This window comes from Helicoverpa armigera, chromosome 9, assembly GCF_030705265.1.
Source record: "Helicoverpa armigera isolate CAAS_96S chromosome 9, ASM3070526v1, whole genome shotgun sequence".
Lineage (NCBI taxonomy): Eukaryota > Metazoa > Arthropoda > Insecta > Lepidoptera > Noctuidae > Helicoverpa > Helicoverpa armigera.
The window spans coordinates 4,812,332-4,839,669 of NC_087128.1; the positions used below are offsets into that span (position 1 = coordinate 4,812,332).

Here is a 27,338-nt window from a genome sequence, read left to right on the forward strand (position 1 = left end):
GTGCGGGCTATCATAGGCCAGCCGAGCCGTGCGTGCGCGCATCGCAAAGGTCGTGTGTGCAATCGACTCGCGAACTATCGTAACAAGTCTCAGCTGAGCCCCAGCTAGCTGTCACTCAGCACTCACGACTCGGACGACACGAATTATTTCTTTCAATTCAACATTAGATTGCCACGTCTCCGCCCCTCGGTAAACACTCTATTCTCATCGTATTTTCAAAAGTTCACTGCCCTATATTTGGCCCTGATCTCTGAAAATATGAACCCAACGGTGCGCATCTAACAGGATCAAACTCGCCCCGTAAAAAATAAACCTAGACAGCAACGTTAAATTCATTCCATCACTGACCTGCCTCACTACTTAAAAGAATGAGTAAGGCTTCATAAAGCCTTAGCGTCTGATAAATGTACGGTAAAATTCGGTCGATGCCCGCTGGGTGCCAAAGTACGAAACAATTTTGTTTTGAATTCCACCATGCTTCTTCTACGTCATTATTTATTAACGAAACATCCGCAGAAACAGTATTAGGAAATTCTAATGTCCAAATCCGTCGTTTTGGTCATTAATCACTTCAGTTTTTTGTGTCAAGGAGTTTATTAAGCGTTTTATTAGAAAAGCTGAATTTGTTATTAGGCTAGATCCCTCGAGTATAGCATTTTACGGTTATTACTATCGGACAAAACCCTGTAAGATATTCCTACCAAAGTCGGTAACCAGCCCCTCAGGTATGAAGTCCCTGATATGAGTTTACAAACACACTTAAAGTAACAAAGTCACGACATTTAATCCCTTTCCCGGTATGTTATCGCACTCGACTCCCGAGTACCCTTTGCCTAAACTAATATTTGCATTTCCCAGTAAATAGCAAGTGACTATGTTTTGACGCCTACATGCTTACACTGTGTTGTGTGAATGTTAGGTCGAAAGCCATTACCTAACCAGACGCAATGAGCTCTTATTAACACTGTTTACTTATCTGACGCAATATTACGAAAATCTCGGAAGTTTTGTTCGTCAGGTTAAATGAAAATTGATGTTTTGGGCTTTTACTAATCCTACATGAATAGGCGATATCAGTCATTGAAAATAACTAAGTATATATTTTCCTAATGTCAATAGCTGAGCCTATATCCACTATAATTTCTCTTTTTAACATATTATTATATTATGTTCTGTGTTATAATAGTATTGTATTTTATCCTTACAGATGTTAAGTCCGCAGTGCTGAAACATTTTCGATTTCGTCAGCGAATTTCCTCGAATTAATTGCTGGCAAACAAAAAAAGGTTAAACAAAATTCCGAATTACGTTAAACTGCGGCCAAACAGTGACTTTGTGTTAAACATTTAATATTTATAATAACTGTAGTCAAATTAAAAGGTTCACCACATAAAATGTGTATGTAAGTAGTAAATGAACAACAAACAAACAGACGCTAATGGCTCTACGGGAATCATGTTAAATCACGTCGAATGTGGAGTGAACTTGTTTATTTAGCTGCATTCGTGGAGTTATCGTGTCACAGAGATGAGTCTTGGCCTTCATCCAAACACTTTCACTCAAATCATGTGGCCATTGCACAAAACTGAAACGCCTACATTTTCGTAAGAAGCGTTATCACACTCACTGTGCACGAGATGCTTGCATCGTAACAAAGTGGATTGCTGTTTTATTGAAATTTTATTTTTGGATCGTTCTAATAAGTTTCAACGGTCGTTTTAGAGTTGTTTCAGTATTTTACGACTATGAGCTATGAGCGGATAGCAATTTGTAGCAACAAATAATAAAATCATACATTTCTTTAATGTTCTACAACTCTGTCTGAAGTGGTCTATAAAGCGACCGAAATGTCGTGCAATCTTAACTTTTCTAGAAAATAGAGAAAATAGTGCAAGATGGGGACAAGGGGACATCCATTAGACGCCCTCGAAGTGCACGGGAAGGACCATTAATTGTGGGGCGAACGTCTCGAAGCTTCACCTGAAACACTACCTTCAGTAAACTAACTTGTAAACTTACTACACGCTCTTGTTTAACTGAATGCTCTCTAAAAGGTTTACTTCTCATTCTAGTGGAGTTCGTACATGTTAATGACTTTCAGTATTCAATAATTGCCAATTCGCTTTGAACATGGTGGTAAACGCTCATTCCTTCTTCATGTAAGAAGTCACATGTAAAGAGAGAATAAAAAGGCTGATTGTGATGAATCGATTAAATCGTTATTTTATTAATTTTAAATGTCACAATATTGAAGAAAATGAGCAGAAGACGTTACGTATTTCGATATCAAACCACAGAGATAGCAGTTTATATCTCATTCTATTTCACACTTAATAGGGTTGGCAAGTAATTGAGAACCAATTGCTGGAATTATTACCATATTACCGAGATAAAATATGTAATCAATTAGATTTAATAGGTGTGCTAAATTACCACCAGTTTATAAGTTGTGAAGGGTGAAAGGTTTAACTCCTTATCGATCGAATCGACACATACGTACAGACACTCAATAAAGCATAAGATTTAGAAGCCATAAAATAGGACTATGGAAATATGGGTATATTTCAAAAGAAACTAATTTTAATAAACGTTATTCTATAAGCGAAACTATGCATTTTCTTGAAATTACACTCGTTGTATATAACTGTACTAACTTGATAGTTAAAAAGGTAGTAAAATTGTTATTTTACAAGTTGGTAATTTTAATATGTAAGAACTAATCATATTGCAATAAAAGGAAATGTTCTTCCTGGTACCATTTTGGAGCCAAATGCGTCATTACAGGTAATCGTTCTAGTGTTACTTTTTAACCGACTTTCAAAAACGATTCAAATTTTAACTTAACTGTAATTAACAAGCAAATTATATAAGCAAAGGTCTGCAAGTGCGACCCAACACGTTAACGATGTAAAATATATTCTCCCTATCAAAGTTTTCTCAGAAATTATGTATCTCATTATCCGCAGTTTAGATATCCGACATAGTATAGCGTCGCTTAGTAAGAGGAGCTCGTCGGTATGCCCCGGGTAATAACTTTCACCCGCATCGAACTTAATGAAGGTTTAATTAAATATTGCATGACACTGAACACGATGATTAACTGATGACGACCAATTAACCGTATGTCTGATACCTGGGTTGACTGGGGAAGCTGAATTTTCAGGTAGTTAGAAGTAGTGGTGGTTGTATCTAGTAAAATTTTTAGAAGTTTGTTTCAAGTATTTGGAGGTGATTTTTTGTCATATTAGGCGTTCGTAGTAGCATTTTAGGACTTATACTTTCGTCTAACTTTTAATAAAGACGATATGTTGTTGCCAAGTGAAATCTTCAAACAATAAAAAAAAACTTTCCAACCTAACCACCAGATTATAACTTCACTCGACTATAACATATCTCAGAAGCTCAAAGCGAAAACAAAATATATATCTTTGACTTTCCAGAGAAGAAATCTTTGATTTTCCAGAGAAAGAAATCAAAAGATGTCACTCAACCTATATCAGGGGTTGTGACGTCACAAACGTTTGTAAATAAAATATGAAGCTAAATACCTGACAAACTGATACGTCCATCTTGATCTTGCTAAACACGTCATTTCATATTGAGGGTGATCGTAACCCAGTTGACAATAATCTTTGAAAGAATTCGATAATGCGAACGTGATCGCTTACTTTTGGCTAAATTCTCTTTGTACGAGTATAGGCTGTTGTTTTATAAGTGATAAAAACACACAATAATTTGAGAATCAACTGGTAGCCTAGGTAGTCTTTTAGTAGGAATTCTGTTGAATAAAAAAACATAAGTAAATTCTCTCTTTTTGCATCTAGGATTAAAACTAGTTGATGAATGATCGTAAAAGTTGATTAGTACAAATTAAGTCACCAATGGTTTTTAATACTTAGGTAGGTACTTTATGATAAAATTGACATGCCGAATCACGAGATATAATTTTCAAACATATCCTACGTCAATTTCCGATTTAAGAAATATGTCTTGTCTAATCCCTCTGATATGTCTATTTGGGACCATTACCTAGGTACTTTGTACCTATTACAGACATTTCTTGGCCATACCACATTCTTTATTCCCCTCAACAATAAGCAAGTTGGGAAGTTAATAAAATACCGCTTAGCATTTATTTACAGAACTAGGGCTAAATAAAATGGGACATGGATGTGTGTGATTTCCTTCGTCTCTGCTCGGAATAGTAATATGTCTTAGAGGAGCTGTTTCATCTCGTGAATAATATTTTGGGTACATATGAGCCGGTTGTATAATCGGGGACTAAATAGAGTTTTTTTTTCGTACATCTGTGTACTTAACATGTGGATAAAACTTGGAGGATTTCTTTTTCTTAATATGGGCATAAGGTGTCCTGGCATTTTTTTTAGGATCTCCATTTCTTATATAGATCTTTTGCAAGCATGAAAACTTGGCACAGTTAAACTTGATAAATTGGTTTTCTTTGAATTGCCATACCAATTTAGTCATTCAGAATGTCAAACAATATCAAATCTCATAAGTACCTCTATATTACATAGATACACATAGCAAAGTTACTTTTGCACTTAATTTTATCGTAACCACTAATTAGTTTCCAATCTATTCCATTCCATATTGTCTGTTACTTGAAATATCTATTCAATTACAAAATACCACAGTCTACACAGACATACATAGGAATCTAATGCAGACAGTAGACACACACACACAGACACACACACGAATCATGTCAATAATGTCTAAGAATATCTTATTTATGTGTTTCACCCACATTATCTAATTAAATGTGTGAACTTTGCGATAATTGTGTACTAAAATGTAAACAAAGGTAGGGAAACTTTATGTTATAATGTAAATATTAGGTATAAAGTAGCCATCCTCATCTGCCTAGCTTTTTCAGGGTTGCCATCCAGTCTAACTGGACGCAACTAAGTACCAGGATTTTACAAGGAGAGACTGCTTGTCCGACCTCCTCTACCCAGTTACCCGAGCAACAAAAATACCCGTTGGTAAGACTTTCAATCTACAGAAAACAGTTAATGAAAATAAGGTAAGGTGGAAATCTTATGAGGACATCTATTATTTTACTCAGAAATCACGTAGCTTCCTTTTTACCGTGACTGAGGTATCTAGGGCAGATGATTCTAGAAAATTAATTAAGGGCGCGCACCGATTGGAGTGCAGCAGCCACAAAGCACGCAAGGTTCGCTACGGATAAAGACTGCTTTGTATTAATTCCTATCTACACACGCATGCAACGTGCAGCTCTGTTCGATATGATCCGACTGTGTGCGGGTGTGCGAAAAAGTCTATGCGGGCCTTTACTTTTCTTTTTGAGATACAAGAGCCACTGCTTTTTTCTTTTTTAAGGGTGTATTTATTATTTTGTTTTGTTCATAATTTATTGAGTTTAAATGGTGTGTGGTTAGAACATTTTTGGCTAGAAATAATTATACTATATCTATATCTAGATTTGTATAAGATATATATAATAAGCATATTTTTAGGACTCTGTAGTATGAAAGAAATATAACAGACTGTCAAGAAACGTTATAAAGAAGAAGATGTTAACATTGATTCCCCTAAATTCTGCTCTCGTAATTCAATTAAGTGAGGAAATTTTATAAACATTGTGTATCAGTTCGTTTCAGTAAACATAAAGTACCGGGAAACTAATAAAGATGCTTTAACGTCCTTCTTCAAACACCAAAAGGTTCTACAGGGAGGACTTAAAACAATCTCTTCCAACCACTGAGACAAATATTTATTACGGAAAGTCAACAGTTATTTTTTCCCCTCCTTTATAAAGGAAGACGCAAGAATTATATAAAAATTCTAAAGGATCTAGAACAATTTTATAAAAACTGAGCAAGTAGGTATATAGCCAGCCTTGTTTGAAGAAAAATGATGGGGAAATAAAGTGGATAAACATAAATATTTTACTATGAGCTGCTGTAATCTTATCTTTGAGCTCATTCATTAAAGGTTTTCATTATGAAAAAAATGTTTATGGAATATTGAACCCTACACCGCGGCTTTATGTTATAAAATTGATTACTGACTGTTTGTTTTGAATTTGAAATAAATTCGTATTATTAAAATTGTAGGCACGTGGTTTGTTCACCTGATTAATTTAGTGGTCTTAGCTGGTTTATTAAAATGGTCTGATACTGAATAAGGAAATACAACATTTTCAACATGTTTGTTTTTAGGTATTAAATATTAAACACACGCATTGCGCTTAAATTATTATCAGACAGCTGTTGTTATCAAATCTCTATGTTATCTTAAAAAACCGGCCAAGAGCGTGTCTGAGCACGCTATGTGAGGGTTCCACAAAGAAATGACTTTAGCTTGCTCGAGACAGAACCAAGTTTAAAGAGCAAAGGCGTCTGCCCAGTAGAAAGTGAGACACATAAGCTTAAAAATATAAATTAGGAATACAGTAGAAAGAGAGACTGACCAGTTTTGGTTATTATAAGATTCAAATTGGGTTCGAAATGACGTGGACTACTTCAAGCGTCAGAATCAGTTGATCTGATGGTATAAAGCACACGGCATGAGATGGCTCGTGTATTTAGAAGGGTCTTGTTACCTACTGTACGCACCAACGATACCCTAAAAAACTAAGCCGTTACGCATTGCATCACAAACAAGCGTCAATTGCGAAATCTGATAACCATATCGCACTGATTTAAGATACGATCTACTCAAGTTATAACCAACGTCAGGGTGTTAATTAAACTGACGCATAAAAATAACTACATCGAGCTTCGCATGACATTTTTAAGAGGAAATATTCTCAAGAATACTAATTCCTATTAGTTCTTAGATCAAAATACAAAGTAAAAACGTCAGTCTTTTGAAATCTACATTGTAGAAGATATTTTGCTAGTAACGCGAAGCCACGCATCATAACGTCAAAATCGAGAGCATTTTCTATTAGTTGGTCGAAGAACAAATATCACACCGTGACTAAAATTCGAAAAAAATAGTCGTAGCTTTTAGCTCGCTTCACGCCGCCGTCAATTAGCATGTCGTTTGAAGACACGCTGCTCCGCCGTTTAACAAGTTTCGTATGGACGTAACAGCGAAAAACTTGGGAATTGGAATTATGTCGTGCTGCCGAAGTTTTAAAGTCGGTTATTGTGGGAGAGAAATTGTGAAATGTGTCATTTTGTAGACGGTGACAGCGGGTCGGTAGCATGAAGTCGTGTGCGCGACAGATGAGTAATGACAACAACGCAGCGGCGTGTGTCGTCCCCGAACGTTCCCAGATGTGCGTCTGGATGCACGGATTGCACGGGTTATGCAAGCCGCGGAGAAATGCTCCTTGTTGGTAATACGACGAGAATACCGAGCCGGATTGTCGACCTCGCCGGAGAAATTACAAACATTCGAACGTCTCCATAAATACTAACGACATTGTAAATTATCAAACGCTGGCATTATTCAGACCGCCCTCAACAATTATTATGAGATTTATAAGAACTCTTTAAATCACATAATATGTATAAATTTAAATCTCGGCGAGCGACGGACGAATTTAGTGTTGGCAAAATGTATGTAATTTTCATAAAACTATCGTAAACAATATTTTTTTATTTAAATCGGTTTCGGCAGACAAAGAAGTGTAATAAAACAAAATAGATATGACAGAAATTATTAGTGAGTTTTATGAAACACATTTGTATTCGGCTCAATCAGTTATCTCCAAAAAGACAAGACAAGTAGATACAGAAATATAAAACATAAAAGTTGTTTAATCTAATTTTATCTGCACGGAAAAAGATAAAACTCTTCTACTTAAATCTCCAGAGTATTTACAATAAAAATAGCTATCTATCACCACGGACGCATCTCACACGTGTACACTCAACGAGATTTCTTTATTTACGCCTCCAATCGCTCAACGCGACACTATAACAAAAACTTTATTACCAACAGCGGCGCTTAAGATGCTGCGCCTGCGCTGTCCGATAACTTCACGCCATAAAAAAGAAACAAATAGCGCTACTGTATCTTGATTTTATCTAAAAACACAAATACTTTTTAATCCGATAGATACAACTGATATCATTAGTGTTGACGCATTTAATATCCACAAACAAAAAATCCTTAGCCCTGTCGTCCATCATTCGCTAAAAGCCAGTCGCGAGTCAATGATTTATAATTTTTATCTTTCCTGATTTATGTTTAGTAAAGAAGTGTTCGCACGCATTCCCATGTCTATTTGCGGCCAGGCCGAAATAACTGGCAAAACGAAACGTGTATCCGGTCCCTAGCCGACTCCCAAACTGCTGTTTGCTCATATACGACCACCGCGCTTTGTAAGAGGGATTATACCACGATTTGCGGTAATGCGGTTGGATCTTCACCGGGAGCACTCTTTCCTCTCCGGCCACTTGCTAAATATTTTCTCTGTCAGATCACTCGGGAACTACGGAATAATGTTCTCCTCTAGCTAATGCAGCCCGATGCGCTTTGAAGCTTTGATGAGCACCTGCGCCTTTCAATAACCCACATTGATTTAGAATCGCTGCAGTAACTATTTTAAGTTTGTAAATAATGGACGTATGCACGCCTGTTCGGATGGTATACTTTAGATAATTTATAGAGCAATGCCTCAAATGTAAGTAGTTACGCTGACAGAAACGTTATTAAAGAAAGTAGATTACATTGCAAGATGTTTTAAATGTATTCTAGTATTTAAACTATTGTACTAAAGCTTTTAAGAAACGTTTAAGACTTTTGTTCTAAGATATTAAATGATGCTGTATCATTTTACTACATATTACTTTAAACGCGAGAGCACCTGTTGAGATTTTTTTGGGCCAACCAGACGAGCTCGGTTTCGTTTTACACTTGCAAATCCGTCTTGAAGAACTTAATATAGTCAGAGACTACTTGTGGAGGCTACTTGTTAACCGCTCAATCCTGTTGTCACGAAACGCTTTTGCAATAAATACTATACAGAGATAAATCAGTGCTTATTAGGGAAGCCGATTCCAAGGCAAATACCTAACGTTGGGAACACTAAGTTTCTACCTGATTGGTACGAAGTTCGCGAGTCGGCAACATCGTCGTCGTCGCGAACCTCCCTCAAAGTGGAAATTAAATAAAGACAATCCGTTCGTTCTGCATCACAGACTTGGGTGTTGCATTATTCAACGTATGCAAAATCTCCGGATTAATAATAGATGACGACGAAGGTGAATTCCTCGCAATCGACTTAGGAATTGAGTTGTGACCCTTTCAGAGTGCGAAACGGGATCGCGAGCTTTTGTCTTGACGGGAAATTGAATGATAATTTCTATCGTTTAAAAGGAATTGTTCGAGTTTATCTATGCAGCAATTATCTCGTTATGCCAAGCTGAAGTAATTATTTTAGCTGTTCCTACCTGTCTACTGTGGAAGCAGGATAAAATTAAGCCTTCAATACCAAGTTCAAATTACAGATACTCTATTCGAAATGAAAATAGAATTGCTCTCGACGTAGATAGATAGCACAACATATCGTTGTCATTGGTTGCATTTTAAAAATTCCAACATGTTCAAAACTGCCTATTATCTGTTTAAATCTGTCTTGATCGTACAAACATTCGATATATTTATCATTCCGTGACAATTGTAATAAATCTTTGAGTCGTCGTATTACTTTTGAGTAAGACGTATTAATCTTAGAATTGCGTGTACCGTTATCAGAATTAACATTTCCAATCATGAAGTGGTCATTGAATCCGTGAAGCGTGTTCATAAAAGAGTCAAAGGGAATTGTATAACAAAACGGTTCAGTAAAAGTAAAGACGTATTGCGCACGAACACGGTGGAGGCAAACAATCGTCGTTGATAATAACCGTAACGAGTTCGGCGACGATCCCGTTTGCATCTGTATTGTGTTGGGGGCAACGCAACCAGCCATCAACCATTTACTGCTGAACGGTACTAACTCCAAGCTAACTTCTGCATTAATTACCGAAGGATATTTGTCAATTTTAAATCGTTATTCTCTTAAGGTAAACAGTCAAACGGTTTTACGACTGCATGAAATACTTTTTCAGTTATGTTTACGGCGAAAAGTTTGAACGATTTTAGAACTTCAGTGAACTCCTTCGTTTATTACTGAAATATTGTTCTGGGAATTTTTGATTCAATATTTGAATATTGAATACAAACTTTCATAGTGAAGAAAATAATTATAAACCTTACAATAGTTAGTTCAAAAAAAACCAACCACGAGCTCTATGCCTCCTTTCAAGCCGTAGGTACACATTAGTGGGTGATCTTCGACATATGCAAATTATAATTTTCCTAGCTATAAGTGATTTTGATGTAACTATCTACCTACATATGTAGGTATGCTTTTCTTCAGAATAAAACTGTTTTAGAATTTGTTCAGTCTGCTCTATGAAGCATCGCATTAACGCCACAAAACGTTTCAAGTGGATCTTTTGTTTGAAATGAAACACCTAACTTCAGTCTTAATAGTTTACAGTACTGAATAATGAGTCAGTTTAGTATTACATATGAACTGAAATAACTGCTTATCCTTGTCCCATTTTAGTCTTTATCTACCAACATTAGGCGAACGACTGGTTCCTATAACAACCCGCAAGAAAAGCGACGAGTGACAGAAAGTACTGGATTATCTACTTAGGCATATGTCAAGAGTAACTTTTGCTACGGGCACCGTGCCTATAGGGGCCTGGGGCCTGCGCCTGCGGCGGATACGCGCCTATTCCCGAAAAATATTTCAAGTCAAGTCATACTTAAAAACATTCAACATAAATTGACATTTCTGATTCGCTATTTCGCCTCTATTCAGCTGAAAGTCAAATACTTTTTGAGACAAGGGCCTCGCGATAATTTTGCTACGGGCCCCGCGCTTGCTTAGTCCGGTCTTGGTGATGGATAGTAAAACTTGCTTGACAAAACCCACAGAGGGAAAGTATCATTTACAGACATTAAAATGTCATTACATTTTGATGTAAGTTCCCACTAAATATTTTACGTATAATTGGTGTATTCGTTCCCATGCTATTAACTGTCATATTGTTTTCCCATATCAGTGTAAGTATCTAAATCAACGTGGATCATTACAATTTTGTCATTAATATCTTTATGATTAGTTGGGGTAGAGAGAAACATGACAATAATGTTGTAAACTTAGAGTGAACGGCTTTTGACATAGCAACAAGTTGAAATGTTAAGGGGTCTCCTCTATACAATGTAGAATCGTGAGAAAGTACAGGCTTACTGTAAAATTTAATTCAAATCCTACATACCGGTAGTATTTACTAATAATAATATACTGAAGTATTGAATAAGTAGTTGACCGATTTTCCTAGAAAGACACAGACGTTAGTAGAAATAAATTATCAGAAGTATAATTTAGATCTTACTGAAGCTATTATTAGAGTTCATTTTGGATGGGGTCGATGAATGAAATAATATTTATAACCTGCGCTTCCTTAATACCAGTCCAAATATTATCTGGGAGCGCGGGAGCACAAGAACGCATTACCGAATGTAATACATTATTCTGAGATAGTAATATTAATATATCCAGGTAACTCGTACTTGGCCAATTTATTTTTGCCATTACAGTTTAATTTATTGACCAGTACATTTAGATGCTTTAAGGTAAAAACCGGACTTTGCGTATAATATATTTCATCACTAATTTATATGGACTACGCGCGCATTTTATAAATTCAATTTATTTCCCAACTATCTTATATGAGTTTCAGTAAGTGAAAATCTTACGGAAATGATAAGCATGTGTGAACTAGTTCGAGTGCGAAATGACGTGAACGTAGTATGACAGTATGTACCTGTCATACTTATCGAAAGTCGTGATTGATTTTTTGTGAAAAATTCAGACAGCTCGATAATTGACGACTTAGATATTTGTAACGCTGAGATTAAGGGGACTGGGGCGCTTCATTCCCTATCTAAATGCGATAACAGTTGGTGTGTCCGTGTGTCGTGATACAAATATCAAAATTTATCTTATCGTACTCCGGTAAGGTGCAAACATCTTAAACAAACAACGTCACTAAAGTTTAAATTTTAAATTCTCTACAAATTCTACCCAGGACGTTAACCGGCGTCAGTGTGTTTAGTTAAGAATAAAATTGGCTCGGAACCGGAAAGAAAAACTAGGCTCATTATAACGAGAACAGTAAACGAAAATTGGCAGAAAATGATCATCACGTGGACCACATCACGGGACAATTTAAAAGAAGTCTAAAAGTAGCTTTGCAAAGCGATATTGTAGCACATGACTGCAAACTGTTCGGTTTAACGATGTTAGTGTTGCTTGTAGTGAGCTCATTCCTGACAGTTCCCCGTATAGACCGCATGATCGATGATAGATCCGATAATATCTCGAGTGTTTTGCTTGTAATCGCTGATGCAGCGCCCTAGATATCTCCAGAGAAGAACAAAGTTGGCATAGATATTGAGGATCAAAGTGCGGCGTGGGCGCACGACCCAATACCGCGGGCGGCAAATCACTCGCGCACGCGCACCGAACCTTTTGCGTGATGCAGCGCGCAATTAATTTGTTTGTACGCGCTATAGAATTGATGAACTTCATTACACTCCCAGTAAATAGGACACGCAAATTAACATCATGATCGAACTCACTTGTACTAGGTTTCACTTTGGAACTAGACTATTATAACAAAAACTATTGAAACTATATTCAAATTTTCATTGATGCTGCCCTAATTGCGTTAAAGGATTGGAATAAAACAATAAATACTATTTCTTTATGTATTTAAAACAGTTCACAAGTTTAAATTATCAAATACAAATGTTACTTAAAGCCAATTGTTGTCCTGTCCTACTAAGTATGAATAGACTATAGATAGAGTCGACTTGACGGAAACGCGCCGGTACCGAGCTTTACGTACTTGAGATTGAGGTTATGTTGTGATAACTGTTTGGAGCAAAAGCCGGCTATGAAACTGTAACTGGAATTTACCACTTAATTTACTAGTGATAAGAACTAAAATAGCTCGCAAGCCCGTGGGGTGGAGAGGTCGGAGTGTCGACAGAGGCTGCGCGCGCAGCCGGCATGGCCGCCGCCGCACACCTGATTGCCAATACAACCCGATAACATAACTGAATTACAGCATATTACACACGCTCACGACGCATTTAATACCCCCTGGATGCATCTCACACCGATATTATCACGTGCACCACTTCTGCACACCGACAACGACAACTTCTGAACACGTTAAGTAATCAGCTGATTATCAAACTTTTACCGGTGTTTATGTATCCGACACGATACTTCGTCACTGGAAACGATTCGCGTTTCCCATTTCACGGTCATAGGAGGCGGTCTTCCGCGACCTAAGCGGCCGGTCAGCCGTCGCCGGGCCGTGCATCGGATGCACTTCCCTGAGAGGCTCGGCCGGAGCGCGGCCAGGGACCGACGAGCGTACCTGGACTAGTCTGCCAGCTGAGGCCTCCGACGAACATCTTCCTGCAAGATAAACAATACCAATCAGTCACTGAAAAGAGCGCGACGAGCCGGCTTCTCGGGACTACGGACGTACCCCGGGTCGTTGGGCACCTCAGCGGGGCTTCTGGCCACATCCTGATTCTGGGTTTCCATGGACTCGGTCGCCGACGGCGCGGGGCGGGCCGGGCGGCGCACTACGACTACGAGCGAGCGACGACGCGGCGGGGACGGCTCCCGGAGTCGCTCGGCTGCACTACCGACTACCGGCACGAGACTGGCGCGCCGCGGCGCACCCCTCCACGCAGCGGCCGCCCCCGCGCCGCCCGCGCCCCGCATCGCCCGCGCCGCCGCCGCATCGATTCATTCACTCCGTACACAATTATTCATACGGTGAGCACGACGGACGCGAGCAGCGCGCCGGCACCACCACGTGAGCGCGCAGCACGTGCTCGCTCCCCTGCGCGCCGCCGCCCCGTCCGCGCCCAGAGCACGCCCACTGCGCGCCTACACGCACCACCACCCCCATACACCCAACTTGCGAACTTTATCCAAACTAATAATACCTATCGTTTATTAACTTTCACAAACTAAAACTTTTCAAAAACCTTTTCAATATTTAATACCTACCAGACTTAGCACCCGATAATTAAATAAGACCATACACCTACTTTTCACACTTCTTAATTTTTGCGACATAAATTAATTACATAATAATAATACGCGCAACATCATCAGACGCACTAAGCACGGATCGTGTCGTAGCGGCGCGAAGCCTCTACAGCTGACGTCACTGAGTGGCTTGTCAGACGCTCGTAGCACTGCGCTACGAAGTGAATGCTACGACCGCTTCATACACGGATACGTAACAAGTTGAAAATTATTATTATTGAATCAGGCGGTTTATTGCGAAAATTCATGATATTTGGAGAACAAAAACTTGCAACGTACAAAAAAAAAATAATGTCATGGGTTAAAAAAATTACGCTCTGATAGGTAATTCATTTAACAATGAGGGTTTTCGAAAATGGCGTCCACGAGGTGGCAGCACCGAGTCGTCAGGTCCAGATAACTGTCAAAGTGCTTATCTTTACTATGAATAGTGAACGATTTTAGTGTTTTTTTTATTTTATAATTAAAGCACTGCATTATTGTTTTACTATTGAGGTTGAGTAAATAAAAAAAACTAAATCATATTGTGTTAACAAATTTTTCAACAAGCTTTTCCTTAGTACCAGTGACTTTTGCACCCTCTCTCTTAGCTCAATTTTAGTTCGGAAACCTTATTCTGACCGTAGTCCATAATAAAATCAATAACACTTCCAATATAACAGAATTTCAATAAACAATAAGTTCGGCACCTACAATTCCATACTATTTGACAGCTGTTTGGACCTGACGCATACGAAGCGCCGCCTGGCGGCAGAAAAAATATCGAAAACCCTCATTAAGGCACACTCAGTATACACACACATAAATAAAAATAAAAAAGATTTTTATAGTAATTTGTCAGTTCGTAAAAGTTGCCGCTAAGTTTCCAGACGGAGGCTTAATGGATTAAAAACTTCAAAATATTGTGGATTTAGTTTATTGAAAAATCGAAAAGAACTATCTCGAATTCCAAAATACCAAATGTTTATTTTAATCAAATCTTCAAGTTGGAATTTATATTATATTGTATTTTAGGTATGTTACATATTTATCGAAATTGTCTCGCTACTGAGTTGTCCGTTCATCCTCTCAACTCGAATAGAAAAACGGCACACATCGTAAAACGCTAACTTATTATAAAGAGCAGTGTAGTATCCACAATAAACTTCAGTCTTACATAAATTATCGTTAGTTCTATTAAAGGAAGATGTCATTGTCCTGTGTTACTAAAGAGGTCCAAGCTATTTCGGAACTGCAGGAACAATGTCTGGCAGCATTATTTAACCATTCCAGTTAGTGGTTGCGGCTGTGCTGAAAATATCATTCGCTTCAGATCAATACGGAGACCAAAATGCCGTACTGACCCGGTCTAACAATAGAACAACCCAATTCCTCCCGTATTCCATTATGGAGGCATGATATAGGCAGACGACGCCAGTCAAAAACTGAACTTGTCTTTCTAAGGGCTGATTTTTCAATCATCAGTTAACTACATATCTGAGAAATAAATATGGCGGTTTGACATATTTTCTATACAAAAGCTGTCAAAACGTCAAACGTATTCATCAGATAGAAGTTAACCGGCCCTAAAGATATGAATCTGGTTGTTAAAGCCATAACTAAAGTTGTAAAACCTCTTGGATCTGTTCTTCTTCTTCGCGAGTCGATGGCAAACTTAAATTTTTGAGGCCCAATATTTCGCTACGCATACGGCATTGTCAGTAGCGTTATAGAGGTCATCCACTATGCAGCTGTCGGGGCATAGTGGGCAGCATAAAAGGTGCCGCATGGTTTGTGGTATGGCACCACACCCGCAGCTATTGTCGTCAGTGTAGCCCCACTTACATAGGTTTTCCCTGCACCTGCCTACCTGTGCACGTAGCCTGTTAAGAGACTTCCATACAGGCCACGGTTGGTCGTAACCTGGTGGAAGTCGTTCCACGGGTGGAAGGAAGTCAGGCAGAGCAAGTTCTCCCCATTGTTCGATGCGGGTCTTAGGAGCATCTTTAACTGGGGCCACACTGGCGAGGAAACTGTTCCTGCTTTGGAACAGTTGGTTGGATCTGTTGAGAAAAAAGATTATGTTATTTTACCCCCGAAATGCAACAAGCCGTTTTTTTTTCACGACTTGTCACCCCGAGCGGTTTCCTGACCTAGCAAACTACAGAAAGTATCCGAGCTACGAAATAGCGTAGTGGGTATTATGACTAAAAGATGGAAGTACCATAACTTCTCCATTTTCCGACACTTAAAAGTTTGACAAAAAAATAATTCAAACCATTAAAAACAATTCTATTTACTTCTTTAACCCCCCACAAAACAGGGGCTATACATATTGAGATTTTAGTCTAGGCCTTTTAAATAGGCAAAGAAAACTCAGGTCCAATATCTATTTCAAAAACATTAAAACGAAAGCTTTGTATAGAAATAGGAGTTGCTGTGGGAGTACAAAAATATCATCCGTTTCGGATCAATACTGCAATTTAAACTGCAACTAGGAATAGAATAACCTAGTTCTTCCTGGGGATGACGCAAGAGATGGTTTATTTTGAAAATGGCCTGAAATAGGCTTATACACGAGAAACGAAGAGAAGTGTAGTCCATCAAAAATATTTTTGGGAAAGCCTCCATACGTGGAAGAGTATCTCCAACTCGCCAATAACCAATTTCTGAGTGCCCTTATCGGTAGTTCATCTACCAATTTTCCCTTAAAAATCTTAACTTATCGTTACCTTAGTAATTCATTTTTTAGGGAAAATGAATAAATAAACTACTCATATAAACAACGTTGACTGGCTACCAGTCAACCAATTGTTTTTTTTTTTTGGGACATCGTGGTGCCGAACAGATTTAGGCACCTGCACATCAAATATTGGACTTTCTACGAATTTGGGCACTACTAATGAAGATGAAGAAAAATAGTGGAGAGAGATCTGGAGTCGAAACCCCGAAATGGCCAATACGCTTTTGGTAAGGTGTAAGGAAAAGATTTTGTACGAAGCATAGACAAAACGATGATGTCAATGTAAAACAAACTAAGTAGACTTTTTAACCGAACGGAAAATCCGCAATAATGTGGTTATGCGTTTACGTACTCTAGCAATTAACAATAGTGTGAAGCACGACAATATATTTAACATCGTTTTATAATCGATCGCAATATTTGAAACACGTGTTATCACAAATTATTTTGAGATTGAATATTAATTTTCCTATTTCTCATACAAACAGAAAATGGAAAACATTTCCAAGTGCGCTAAAATGTTCGCTAACGTAAATTACGTCCTCATTATGAAACCGTCCACTATAAAGTCAACAATATGGAATAACTTGTCCCCAAGTAAAACTTGGAAAATCTTAAACTGATATACAAAATGTTTTACGAGAAAGGCTCATTTTAGCCAACACTGAATAATATATTTGCTGAAAATATGCGATTGCTGTAATGTTTGTCCTTTTTTACCTTAAATTCCATTGAGACACATTTTATTTTCATTGTGTAATTGATACCTACAGGTGCATAAATATTTACTTCGGAGGAATATTGAAAAAAAAAATTGCGATACACCATGCTGAAGTTCAAGGAAAACATATGTACGTTGAAATTCTTAATGAGGATAACTGAACTTGAACAATTCATATTTTTGGGTGAAATACGTTATACGTTCAGAATTATAGAGATTACAGACCAAACATTAGAGGAACCCTCAACGCAATCGCGTCATATTCGTGAATTGTATGATTGTTTATCAGTTTTATTGATCTGAAAAAATATTGTGCCAAAATCTAAAATTTTTACACGCTCTTTTTTTCTAATTAACGGCAATGTTTACAGTATACATTAGAACAGATCATGTAAATTGTAATAATCGTAAACTTTTTATGATACTTACTTTAAAAATAAGTGAGTGCTATAAACTTACGAGTAGGCACTACAACTTATGCAATAGCTTTAAAATAAATAAATACTTAAGATAAAGTAGGTTTCCTAACAAAATCAAAATCATACAACAAAACTGAATTGTTAAACATATCGTTTATTAATTTAGTTTTTATAGAAATAAGTTATTTTTGGCATGGGCAGTGCTACATTACAAACTGTCGTATTGACAATGACAGTGATGCCTTTTCCAGCACCGATATCTAATCTCCTTGCGCGGCTTTGGTAACTAGACCAAAGACTGAGGCATTCTGAGGCCCAAGTTCACCGACCAATATAAACGCCCGTTTTTCTTAACTGTTAACTTTGCGAATTAAAGGTAGGTCATAGTAAACAGTTGTTTTAAAGAAACTGACGTTTATGTTGTCGGTTAACTTGAGCTTCAGAATGTGCACTCCGTCCCAAATGATTACATTTGCACCCTTTATAGATACTTCATAAGAGCGATTTCATACTTCACTTTAGGGCGTCAAACAAATCTCTAACCGGTGAATGTTGTTATTATCTAGGTTCACGGTTGTCACGCGTATACCTACGCAAAGCAATGCCCGTATGTACCGCGAGTGAAAACCTCGCGGAAAATTCGGTAGTATGAAAGTGCTACAAATGCAGAATCTAAATTAGAGGTCAAAGGTAAAAGTTACACCATAATATTCTTCTTCGAAATAATGAATACAAATTGGAGATTTTACGTAAACCCAGCTCAATTTTAAGATTATACCTAATTTTATACAAGTTGCCGTTATGTCGGTGCAAGAATATTTCGCAATTGGAGCGATATCGGCGCCACATTTTACTGAGTCTCATTCTATTAATCACAATATTTAAGCGTGTTCACATTTATATACTAAAGAAATTAGCCTGAAACTACTTACATTAAAAGAGTAGTATAATCACAGTACGTAGATTCGTTGACATATTAAAAACTAGGCCGTTAATATCCTTTTCAAAATGATTTTAAAATAATCCAAGAATCTCGCAATGAGTACATTTTATTTTTAGGACGGTAACATAGCAATATAATTTAATGCTGCCAAATCACAAGACATTATGATTGATAGCTGCTATTTTAAGCAGCCAATAAAGTACATCGGATATTTTGATACACAGAAAAGAAGTTGTGAATCGGTAGACAGTTAAATTGTTGCTTATTTATAACTTACTGATATTGTAATCTAAATAATTGTGCATTATCAAAGTGAGACATGGTATAGAATTTTATGTACTTACAAAACAAAGTGAAAATAAAGTATAAAAATCCAAACCTGGTTATTGATATCATACAATTTAAAACCAATACTTACATAAGCACACTGGACGAATGACTATTACAAAAATGTATATTATGTACTTTTTGAGTCGGGACATTAACGCATAGATTATTACATTAGATAAAATACTAATCTAGAGATCAAAATATTTCACTAGGTACGATTATCATTACAACCTTTTTCAGACAAAAATAGCAATAAGTACATTAATAACTTTAGATCTAGAGTAACACACAGCCACAACAACCATTAAGTACTAACAAGTAGGTACATACATACGTATCCTAAATAGTTTAAAACTTATCCTTAAACGACTCCACATTTACGTGAAAAAAGTTCAATCATCAATTTGGTGATACTACGTAAAACGAAATGTATGTCTTTAAAGACTTCTTCAACAAAATTATTTCATTGAAATAAAAACACAGCCATTTAACAACACATCACTATAATAATTCTGTATACAGAAATATCTTTGGATACCATCCAAAACATCAGTCGAAAATTAATAATTCAACATGAAGTTTAATTTTTCCCTAATTTTAAATAAACTAATTTTGCCTCAAGTTCTTAATAAAAAATATTGTTACGTATTGCAAGCTAAGCAAATATAAATAATGACGCTGGCATGAAACAAATAAAAAGCCTTCGCTCAAACAAAAATATTGCAAAAAGCAAAAAACAATTTAAATTATAATATAAAAATAAATAAACGTAAATTGCACAAAGCTGAATTACAAATAAAAATATTGCAAGCAAATAATAATTAAAGCTGAAATAATAGCCGCTGAAAGCTAGCAAAATATTATGAATATTGCAACTCGATAACAATAAAGTTTAATAAATAAACGTAGTGTGAAGCGATATTGAGACTACAAATGGGGGAGGTAACATTAAAATAAAGGTCACTAGCACCCCCAGCCATACATGGCAACACTATTGAGAATTTATATGCACGCCCATTTAAAAAGTCACATCGATATATGAAAATGGTATGAGCATCGCTTTCGTTGCTGACCTAAAGAGAAATTCAATATAGGGTAGCAAACCTGTCTGAATTTACAAAGCTGAATGAGCGCAATCAATTTTGAAAATTGTATAATTATAATTAACGTGCCACTAATTTATGGTAATCGACAATTTCTTTGGATATTTTTAACATGCCCACTGTGCATGCGCATTTTGTAACGTAATCACAACCACTGTGCTGCACGACCACACATCCTACTATTCAAAATTATAATCTTCGAGAATATACGCTTACATTGTAGTATCAAGTATTGCTTTATTCAGATATTAATAGTATTAGATACGTGGTCTAATTCCAGACACGAAGAGATTTTACGCACACTACATAGGGTATTTTGACTTACCTATGAAATGTTATTGAAACAACCTTTGGAATTATAATTACTACAATTCTTTTAGCGGAGTAGTAAAATTTCTTTGCACTTATAAGCAAAAGCATAATTAGATACATTTTAAAGCTTTGTGAAACAAGTAGACATAGATTTTGGCACACTTTCAAACTCCTTGCGAATAATAAGTAAAAATAAAATACTTTCAAGAACTTCTTAGCCTATCATAATCAAGTTTTTGCATATGGCAATCTACGAATTAATCTACATTTTACGTTTGAACCTAAACCTATATTACAACAAATCTAATGAGTACTTCTAAAAGTTTTTATTACTTTTATGTTGTAAGTACGAATCAATAAGTAAAAACCCTCAGTTAATATATAAAAACGCTTAAACAAATATAAGAGCTTGAAATCCCATCAAAAATAGAATTGTTTGTTTTATTACAAAAAACAGTATTAAAAATAACTATTCAACATTCTTAACAAGTCAGTTTTCAAATGAATCACTAGTGCAGTCCATACATTTTTTGTTTATTTTAAATAAATAAGAAAACAAGGTATGTATAATTGTATATGCTAAGATTAAAACGCCTACATAAAAAAATAATTCTTTAAAATATTCAAAGTCACCTCATGTAATATGGGAAAAACAACCTTTATTGAAAAGCAAACATAATAATTGGTCGTTTTTGCTTGTAACTAAATGAACACTTATATCAGAATTAACTAAGAGATCTTTTAATATAACTAAGACTGATCACTGCAACATACCTTGAAAAGATAAATAGAAACTTTAAATAGCTTAATCAATTCCTAGAGATGAACAATTATGTCAATTCTCATACAGCTTTCTTATACTTTCAGTAAGATATTGATATTAATATTTCAAGTATATAACTGTTACTTAAATAATAAGTAGTGATGCAACAATAATAACATAAACTACGTAACTACAAAATAATACTGATAACACGCAACCCTAATTTGTACTTTCAGATAAGTAAAGACACAACCTTTAATAGTAGAAAATTATTATAATAGTATAACGGGTAACATAAAGAGGTAGATTAATAATAATAATACACATGTAGAAGGTCAATAATGGGCCACTCCAGAGAATAACTGAAGATTTGATGACCCACAAAGGATATAGACAAGGAGGACTGACTATTTTTGGGAACAATAGATAAAATATTTAATTTTTTGTATAGGCCACATGAAAATTTTCACAACACAATCTATTCCTTACACCCTGCTACTTACGTAGGTTTGACAAGTTTATATTTTAGTTTATAGCCAGCTTAGTTTGTGTGGAATTGAGAAAACGATTTTAAAACAGGCAGTATGCTGGTTATTTTATACACTACCACTACTATTCGGTATTTTACTCTACTCCACCTGACAGACAAAAATATGTTTTTTTTTTCTCTTAATATTACATGTTTAGATACTATACCGTTGATAGAGTTACAAGATTAATTACTTATAAATTATCAATGAGATCAGTAAGATTCACTATTATGGAATGGGAAATGGAACTTATTTATTTTTTGGCGAGTTCTCACCGTTGGACGCCAACAAAGCTGAAAGAGTAGCATGTGTAGCGCTTAAAGTACCCGATGTAGGACTTACAATATTACCCGATGAATGTCCTACGTTATTGTTGTTCAGCATTCCACCGCTGGTGCCTGAACTGACAATAGTAACATTTGGTGGTGGAGTCACACCATTCGCGAAGCCAGTTGAAAGTACCTTCTGCGTATTATGCATCATGAACGACTTGGTAGCGCCCGCGCTGCCCAGAGTCAAAACCTTCTTCAACATAACAGAGGAATTACACGCATTGTCGATCATATCTTTGGTGGTAGAAATGCTATCGAAATCGCTGGAACTTGCGGTGACGACTGTACTTATCTTTGGTGTTGACGTGTGGAGTACGGGCCGGACTGCTGTCACATTGAAGGTTGCGCTCGAAGCAGGGGCCGAGAGATTGTTTCGGTTGATAATGTTCCGTGAAACTATGGCGTTGTGTAGAATGTTTCCCGTGGGGAATGACTTAGAACTGACGTTGACATACTGCGGAGTGCCGATGATGGTCGCGTTGGATGTGCGAGTGCCGAAGCCGATGATTGTACTGGCTGTCCCTTGAGACATGACCGTGCTGAATGTACCAGATTTGGTGTTGATGGGTATTCTGCAAAAAATAGAAAACGTTAGTTTTTTATACCTGTATAATGCTGATCAGCAGGGGAAAACATCGTAAGAAACTCTTGCATTTAAAAGTCGACATTGCTTTTCCATTCAGAAATATGGTGAAACAGAAAGAAGCATATTCCCAAAATACTGTTATTTATAAAATAATAGTACTGTCAACTTGTTGAAAAAGGTTTCTGATTAATCATAGTTTAACACAAAAGTTCTATCTACATAATAAAATTACACTCCTGAAAGTGAACTCACCAAATCTTCTGACGCCTAGAAAAAAAAACTATAGCAACAAAACACTCACCCACGTATAACCTGCGACGTAGTACCAGGTATGTTTTGTATAGTGACGGTGGCTTGCGGCAGATGGTGGACGGTCCGCTGGCCAGCAGACGGAATGTTAGAACTGGTGTAGTAATGTACGGTGCTCCCAGTGATCCGCGGAGGTGCCAAGTGGGCCACTGGCACACTGTGCACCATGCCACTCGTCGTTGATGCTACCGTGATGCATTTCGTTTGGTTAACGGAGAACTAGAAAAAATAAGGATATTACAATTTAATTTAAAACATAATTTCTGAAAATTTGGTGCTCTATTTAATACATTTCTTTGAAAGAAAAAATGGTACTTAAATATCAACAATAATAAAATATGTGCAAAACTTACATTGCTGGTATTCAAGGTAGTCCCCAAATCAAATTCATCGCCTACTAAGGTAATTGTATCTGGGTTGGCTCCAGTCAGCTTTTCTATTGTCTTTCTCGCGTCAGCATCACTCTCAATATTCCCCAAGTTTCGGCTCAAAAACTCTATGTCAGACTCCAATAAGCCATCCACCAAATGATTCTGACCATCTTCAGAATCTTTACAAAGTGAGAAGTCATCATTCTCTAACTTTATATCTTCCACTTTTATGCCCTCAACATCTAAGTCATCAATGTTCTCTACTTTAATATTATTGAGATCCACATCATCGTCCTTCATTTCTTCCATTTTTATTTCATCTAAATCCTCAACTTTTATTCCCCCGACTTTCATGTCATCCATATCCTCAACTTTTATGTCTGCAAAGTCGGTATCTTCCTTTAACATTGGTACGTCTGAGAAATCTCTAGTGTTTTCACCATTGCCAATGTACTGGCTCGCATCAAAACTGTTACTGTCAAAATTATCATGATTTGGTTCAACTTTGATATCTTCAATCTTATATTTTTCTTCTTCTTGAATGTTACTTGTGCATGGCTGTGGGCTGTTGGCATTACTTATGTCGCCGCTGAGAGCTCTTTTAAGAACATAAGCCTTTATTTTCCTCAGCATAAACAGAGGCACTTTGAAGCCTGTTAGTTCTCCCAACATGGGGAGCGAATTGTGTTTGTAAGCATCACTGTTGGCCAATTCTTCAATGTCTTCCAATACCTGAAAATTATCATTATCGAAATTTTTATCAAAGGAATTAGCTAAATGTTGATATGATGAGGAATTGAAAGTAATAATTACCATGATATATGTTTTCCCACCAACAGCATTGACCAAATTATGACTAGCAATCCATTCCTTGTCTGAAGAATCAGCAGGATATCTGAGCAGGCCAGCATGTCTGGTGTATAAGCGACCCCTAGAGTTACCCAAGCCTAGCACCTGAAAGAAACAATAATTAGGAAATCAAATTTAAGAGTTGATAATTTTTTAGCATAATTTAAATCTCAGGTATTTTTAGCCAGCCAAATAAAAGTACATGTTTCAAAAAGATATCGGAAAGAACAATAATCCTGTTTCAAGCATGTATATGTATATGTACTACGGAAAGCCTGCAGTCAAGCTAACTGGGAGATTATTTTCTGAATCTACAGCCGAAAATGTATGAAATTCTAGGAAGCACCTTAGCCAGCACCAGCTATGGTCAGGATGGCTCTAAAGACCCTTTTGGAAACATTCTGTCTTGACTGAATAATTGTTAAATATGTATGTAACAATATTTATGTACATATCTATTAACTATTTAGTATTCAGTTTTTATCTTTCATTCGTTTTTTTCTTTTGGCAATAAAAGCACCATGTTATCTCTGCATCACCTTGAAGTAGACTGGAAAGAATGCCTATGACATTTAATCCACCTTTGTACAATTTTCATGTTGCATAAAGTTTAAATTAATAAATGAAATACTACATATGACACAATTCTTACTTTATGAGCATGAGATCCCATAATAAACAATGTCTCTTGAGTCAATCGTGCAGGATTCCACTTCTCAGGGTCTCGGAGAGCAGGTGATGGTAATGGAGATGAGGATGCACTGTCTGTGGTGTCCTCTTGTTTTATCTTCTTACGCTTTATGCCAAGGTCTATATCGTTTTCTGAATCCTTCCTCTTTTGACAGGGGCTCTGTAACTATTTCATAAATTCTTACTGACAATAACCATTGAAATTATTAGAAGTAAAAATAAAAAGTTTTCATTTTTTAATAAAATTTTTTTTTTTTTTTTTGCACACATAAAACATTTATCACTTAATACTTGCCATAAAAATTATCAAGTTCACATAACATTAACACAAAAAATGTTAGGAGCAGGTTAAAAAGTTATCATTTCATGTGAATGGCCAGTAAATAACATTGGATTTGTGAACTATCTAATAAAATAACCATGCTCAAGATAAGTATACTTACATTAGGCTGTTTGACGAGTTTAGAATCAAGCCCATTACTGGAATCCGAGTCACTAGTCTCATACGGTGACTGAGCGGGCTTTGGAGGTGTGGTATACAATAAACGAGTTGCATCCAACATTGCACGACACACCGCTCGAACCTAGAGATAAAGACCGTTAATTATAATGACAATTACGCATTATCCAATTTTCTGATAAGAAATTTCTTCATTACGTAAATAACTGCAGATATATTTGTAACATTGAGATAGTTTGTTTTGTATACAATAATTTTTTGTGACCTCTTATCACTCAAGACGGACATAAGTATGATTGTTTCAGTGATATGGGTACATACAGTAAATTTTTTGCAAAAGAAAAATATCATTACCTGATCTTCACTAACGGATTCATCTCCCAAATTTAATCTTATATTGTTGACTGCTGGTACAAAGAATTTCTGAAACATAAAACAAATGTAAGTACCAAAATTTATTATTCTAAACAATAACACAAAAAAGAAACTATTATTGTTTTGAGCTAACTTACGAATGTTGAATAACAATCAACAAACTGTTTACGAAAATAGAATAATAAAATTATATTATCATAATCATTTTTGTAAACAACATTAGATAGTAAAACTTACTTCTAAGTATTTCTTGATCACTTGGTCAATCTCTCTTGTAACGGCTGACTGAATGGTTTGTCTTAACATGTCTAGTGACTTGTTGGCACTGGCCCTGAACTCGGCAATAGGTCTGGAATGTGGCTGTACAGGTCCAGGCAGACTGAACCGTCTATGCATAGCTGCCAGTGTATTAATGGCAATCTGCCGGGTTACTGGTTGTTTCTGGAAATTAGATAATTAAGATCTTATGTACATGAGAAGTTACTTCATACAGCCACAAATTCTTCAGTGTAAAATTTTGCCAAGCAATCTTGGCAACATATTATATTCACAGAATATTTTCTCTCTGAACAACAATGCCATTGACATGATGTTATGCCTAAATGTTTAGATAACTAAATGTAAATACGCGTACATACAGTTTTTTAACCTAATATTTGGTCCATGCTACGTTAATTATCGTAAATCTTCCAATGTTTTCATGAGAATTCATTATTTACATTGTCATGTTCATGGTCACTGAAAAATACGATCTAGAATTTACTTACGGCTTGCATGTTGGCTACGGGTGTGTTAGGACGAACGTTAACTGATTTAGAAGGCGCCTGGAATCCCCATGTATCACTGGAGCTCTCAGGAGCTGGATTTTGGTGCGATGTATCAACGTTATTCCAATTCTTTTGCACCACCATTTCGAATTGCTGTCATAGGCTGTTCTGTTTGATTTTCATATTAAAACGCACAAGAAATCATTCACGACGCACATCGATCACAACACAGTATCAATTTCATACAGAATATTCTATTTTATTAAGGATTTCACTGCTTTTGTTTTATATTTCCATTCAACAAACAGAAAGATGAGCTTTGAAAGCTGCATAGGGGACTGGGAGGGTTGGCGGGGAAGGGGCGTCAGTTCTTTGAGTTGCTAGAAGTGAAAATAGGTAGGTACATATCGTGCCTCTGTGCAGGACGGGCTATACATTCTGCAATGGATGGAGTCGAATAAAGAAAGGTATGGGCCGCTTCTCTTTTTTCATCCCGGGTTCCATCGGATTTCTTTTAAAGGAAGTTGGTACCCAAGAGTTAGAACTAGAAATAAAAATGTAATAGATAATTTTACCCAGGCAACCGAAACATGCTTCCTAGATAATT

The 27,338-nt window shown here is 36.5% G+C and overlaps 2 protein-coding genes and 1 long non-coding RNA gene across 12 annotated transcripts in view; all 3 read right to left on the reverse strand.

Moving 5' to 3' along the window:
- Positions 1-13,454, reverse strand: part of LOC110371513 (uncharacterized) — a 78,024-nt gene extending 64,570 nt beyond the window's left edge. Inside the window, exon 1 of the long non-coding RNA XR_007510854.2 lies at positions 13,281-13,454. This is a non-coding gene — a long non-coding RNA (uncharacterized LOC110371513). The remainder of the gene's footprint in view (positions 1-13,280) is intronic.
- Positions 1-13,832, reverse strand: part of Rbp6 (RNA-binding protein 6) — a 439,678-nt gene extending 425,846 nt beyond the window's left edge. For 2 of the 9 annotated variants that reach the window (XM_049839599.2, XM_064036404.1), the window contains exons 1-2: positions 13,575-13,824; positions 13,461-13,501 (exon numbers count right to left, since the gene is read on the reverse strand). In XM_049839599.2, coding sequence (XP_049695556.1) covers positions 13,461-13,501; positions 13,575-13,816 — 283 coding nt within the window. In that variant the 5' untranslated portion in view covers positions 13,817-13,824. Of the gene's footprint in view, positions 1-13,460; positions 13,502-13,574 lie in introns of all 9 variants that reach the window. The other 7 variants (XM_021327825.3, XM_049839597.2, XM_064036408.1 and 4 more) reach the window with 6 other exon arrangements.
- Positions 13,833-18,835: 5,003 nt separating this feature from the next.
- Positions 18,836-27,130, reverse strand: LOC110371555 (uncharacterized protein). 2 transcript variants are annotated; one of them, XM_064036274.1, is made up of 9 exons: positions 26,732-27,130; positions 26,202-26,405; positions 25,944-26,012; positions 25,573-25,713; positions 25,092-25,289; positions 24,404-24,544; positions 23,573-24,322; positions 23,212-23,438; positions 18,836-22,896 (listed from the first exon to the last, which is right to left on the reverse strand). In XM_064036274.1, the coding sequence occupies exons 1-9, from the start codon at positions 26,873-26,875 to the stop codon at positions 22,242-22,244; spliced, it is 2,529 nt and encodes an 842-aa protein (XP_063892344.1). In that variant the 5' UTR covers positions 26,876-27,130; the 3' UTR covers positions 18,836-22,241. The 2 variants fall into 2 exon arrangements, with proteins under 2 accessions (XP_063892344.1, XP_021183550.3); XM_021327875.3 differs by having other exon boundaries at positions 25,092-25,295; positions 26,732-27,129.
- Between the last annotated feature and the right edge of the window lie 208 nt (positions 27,131-27,338).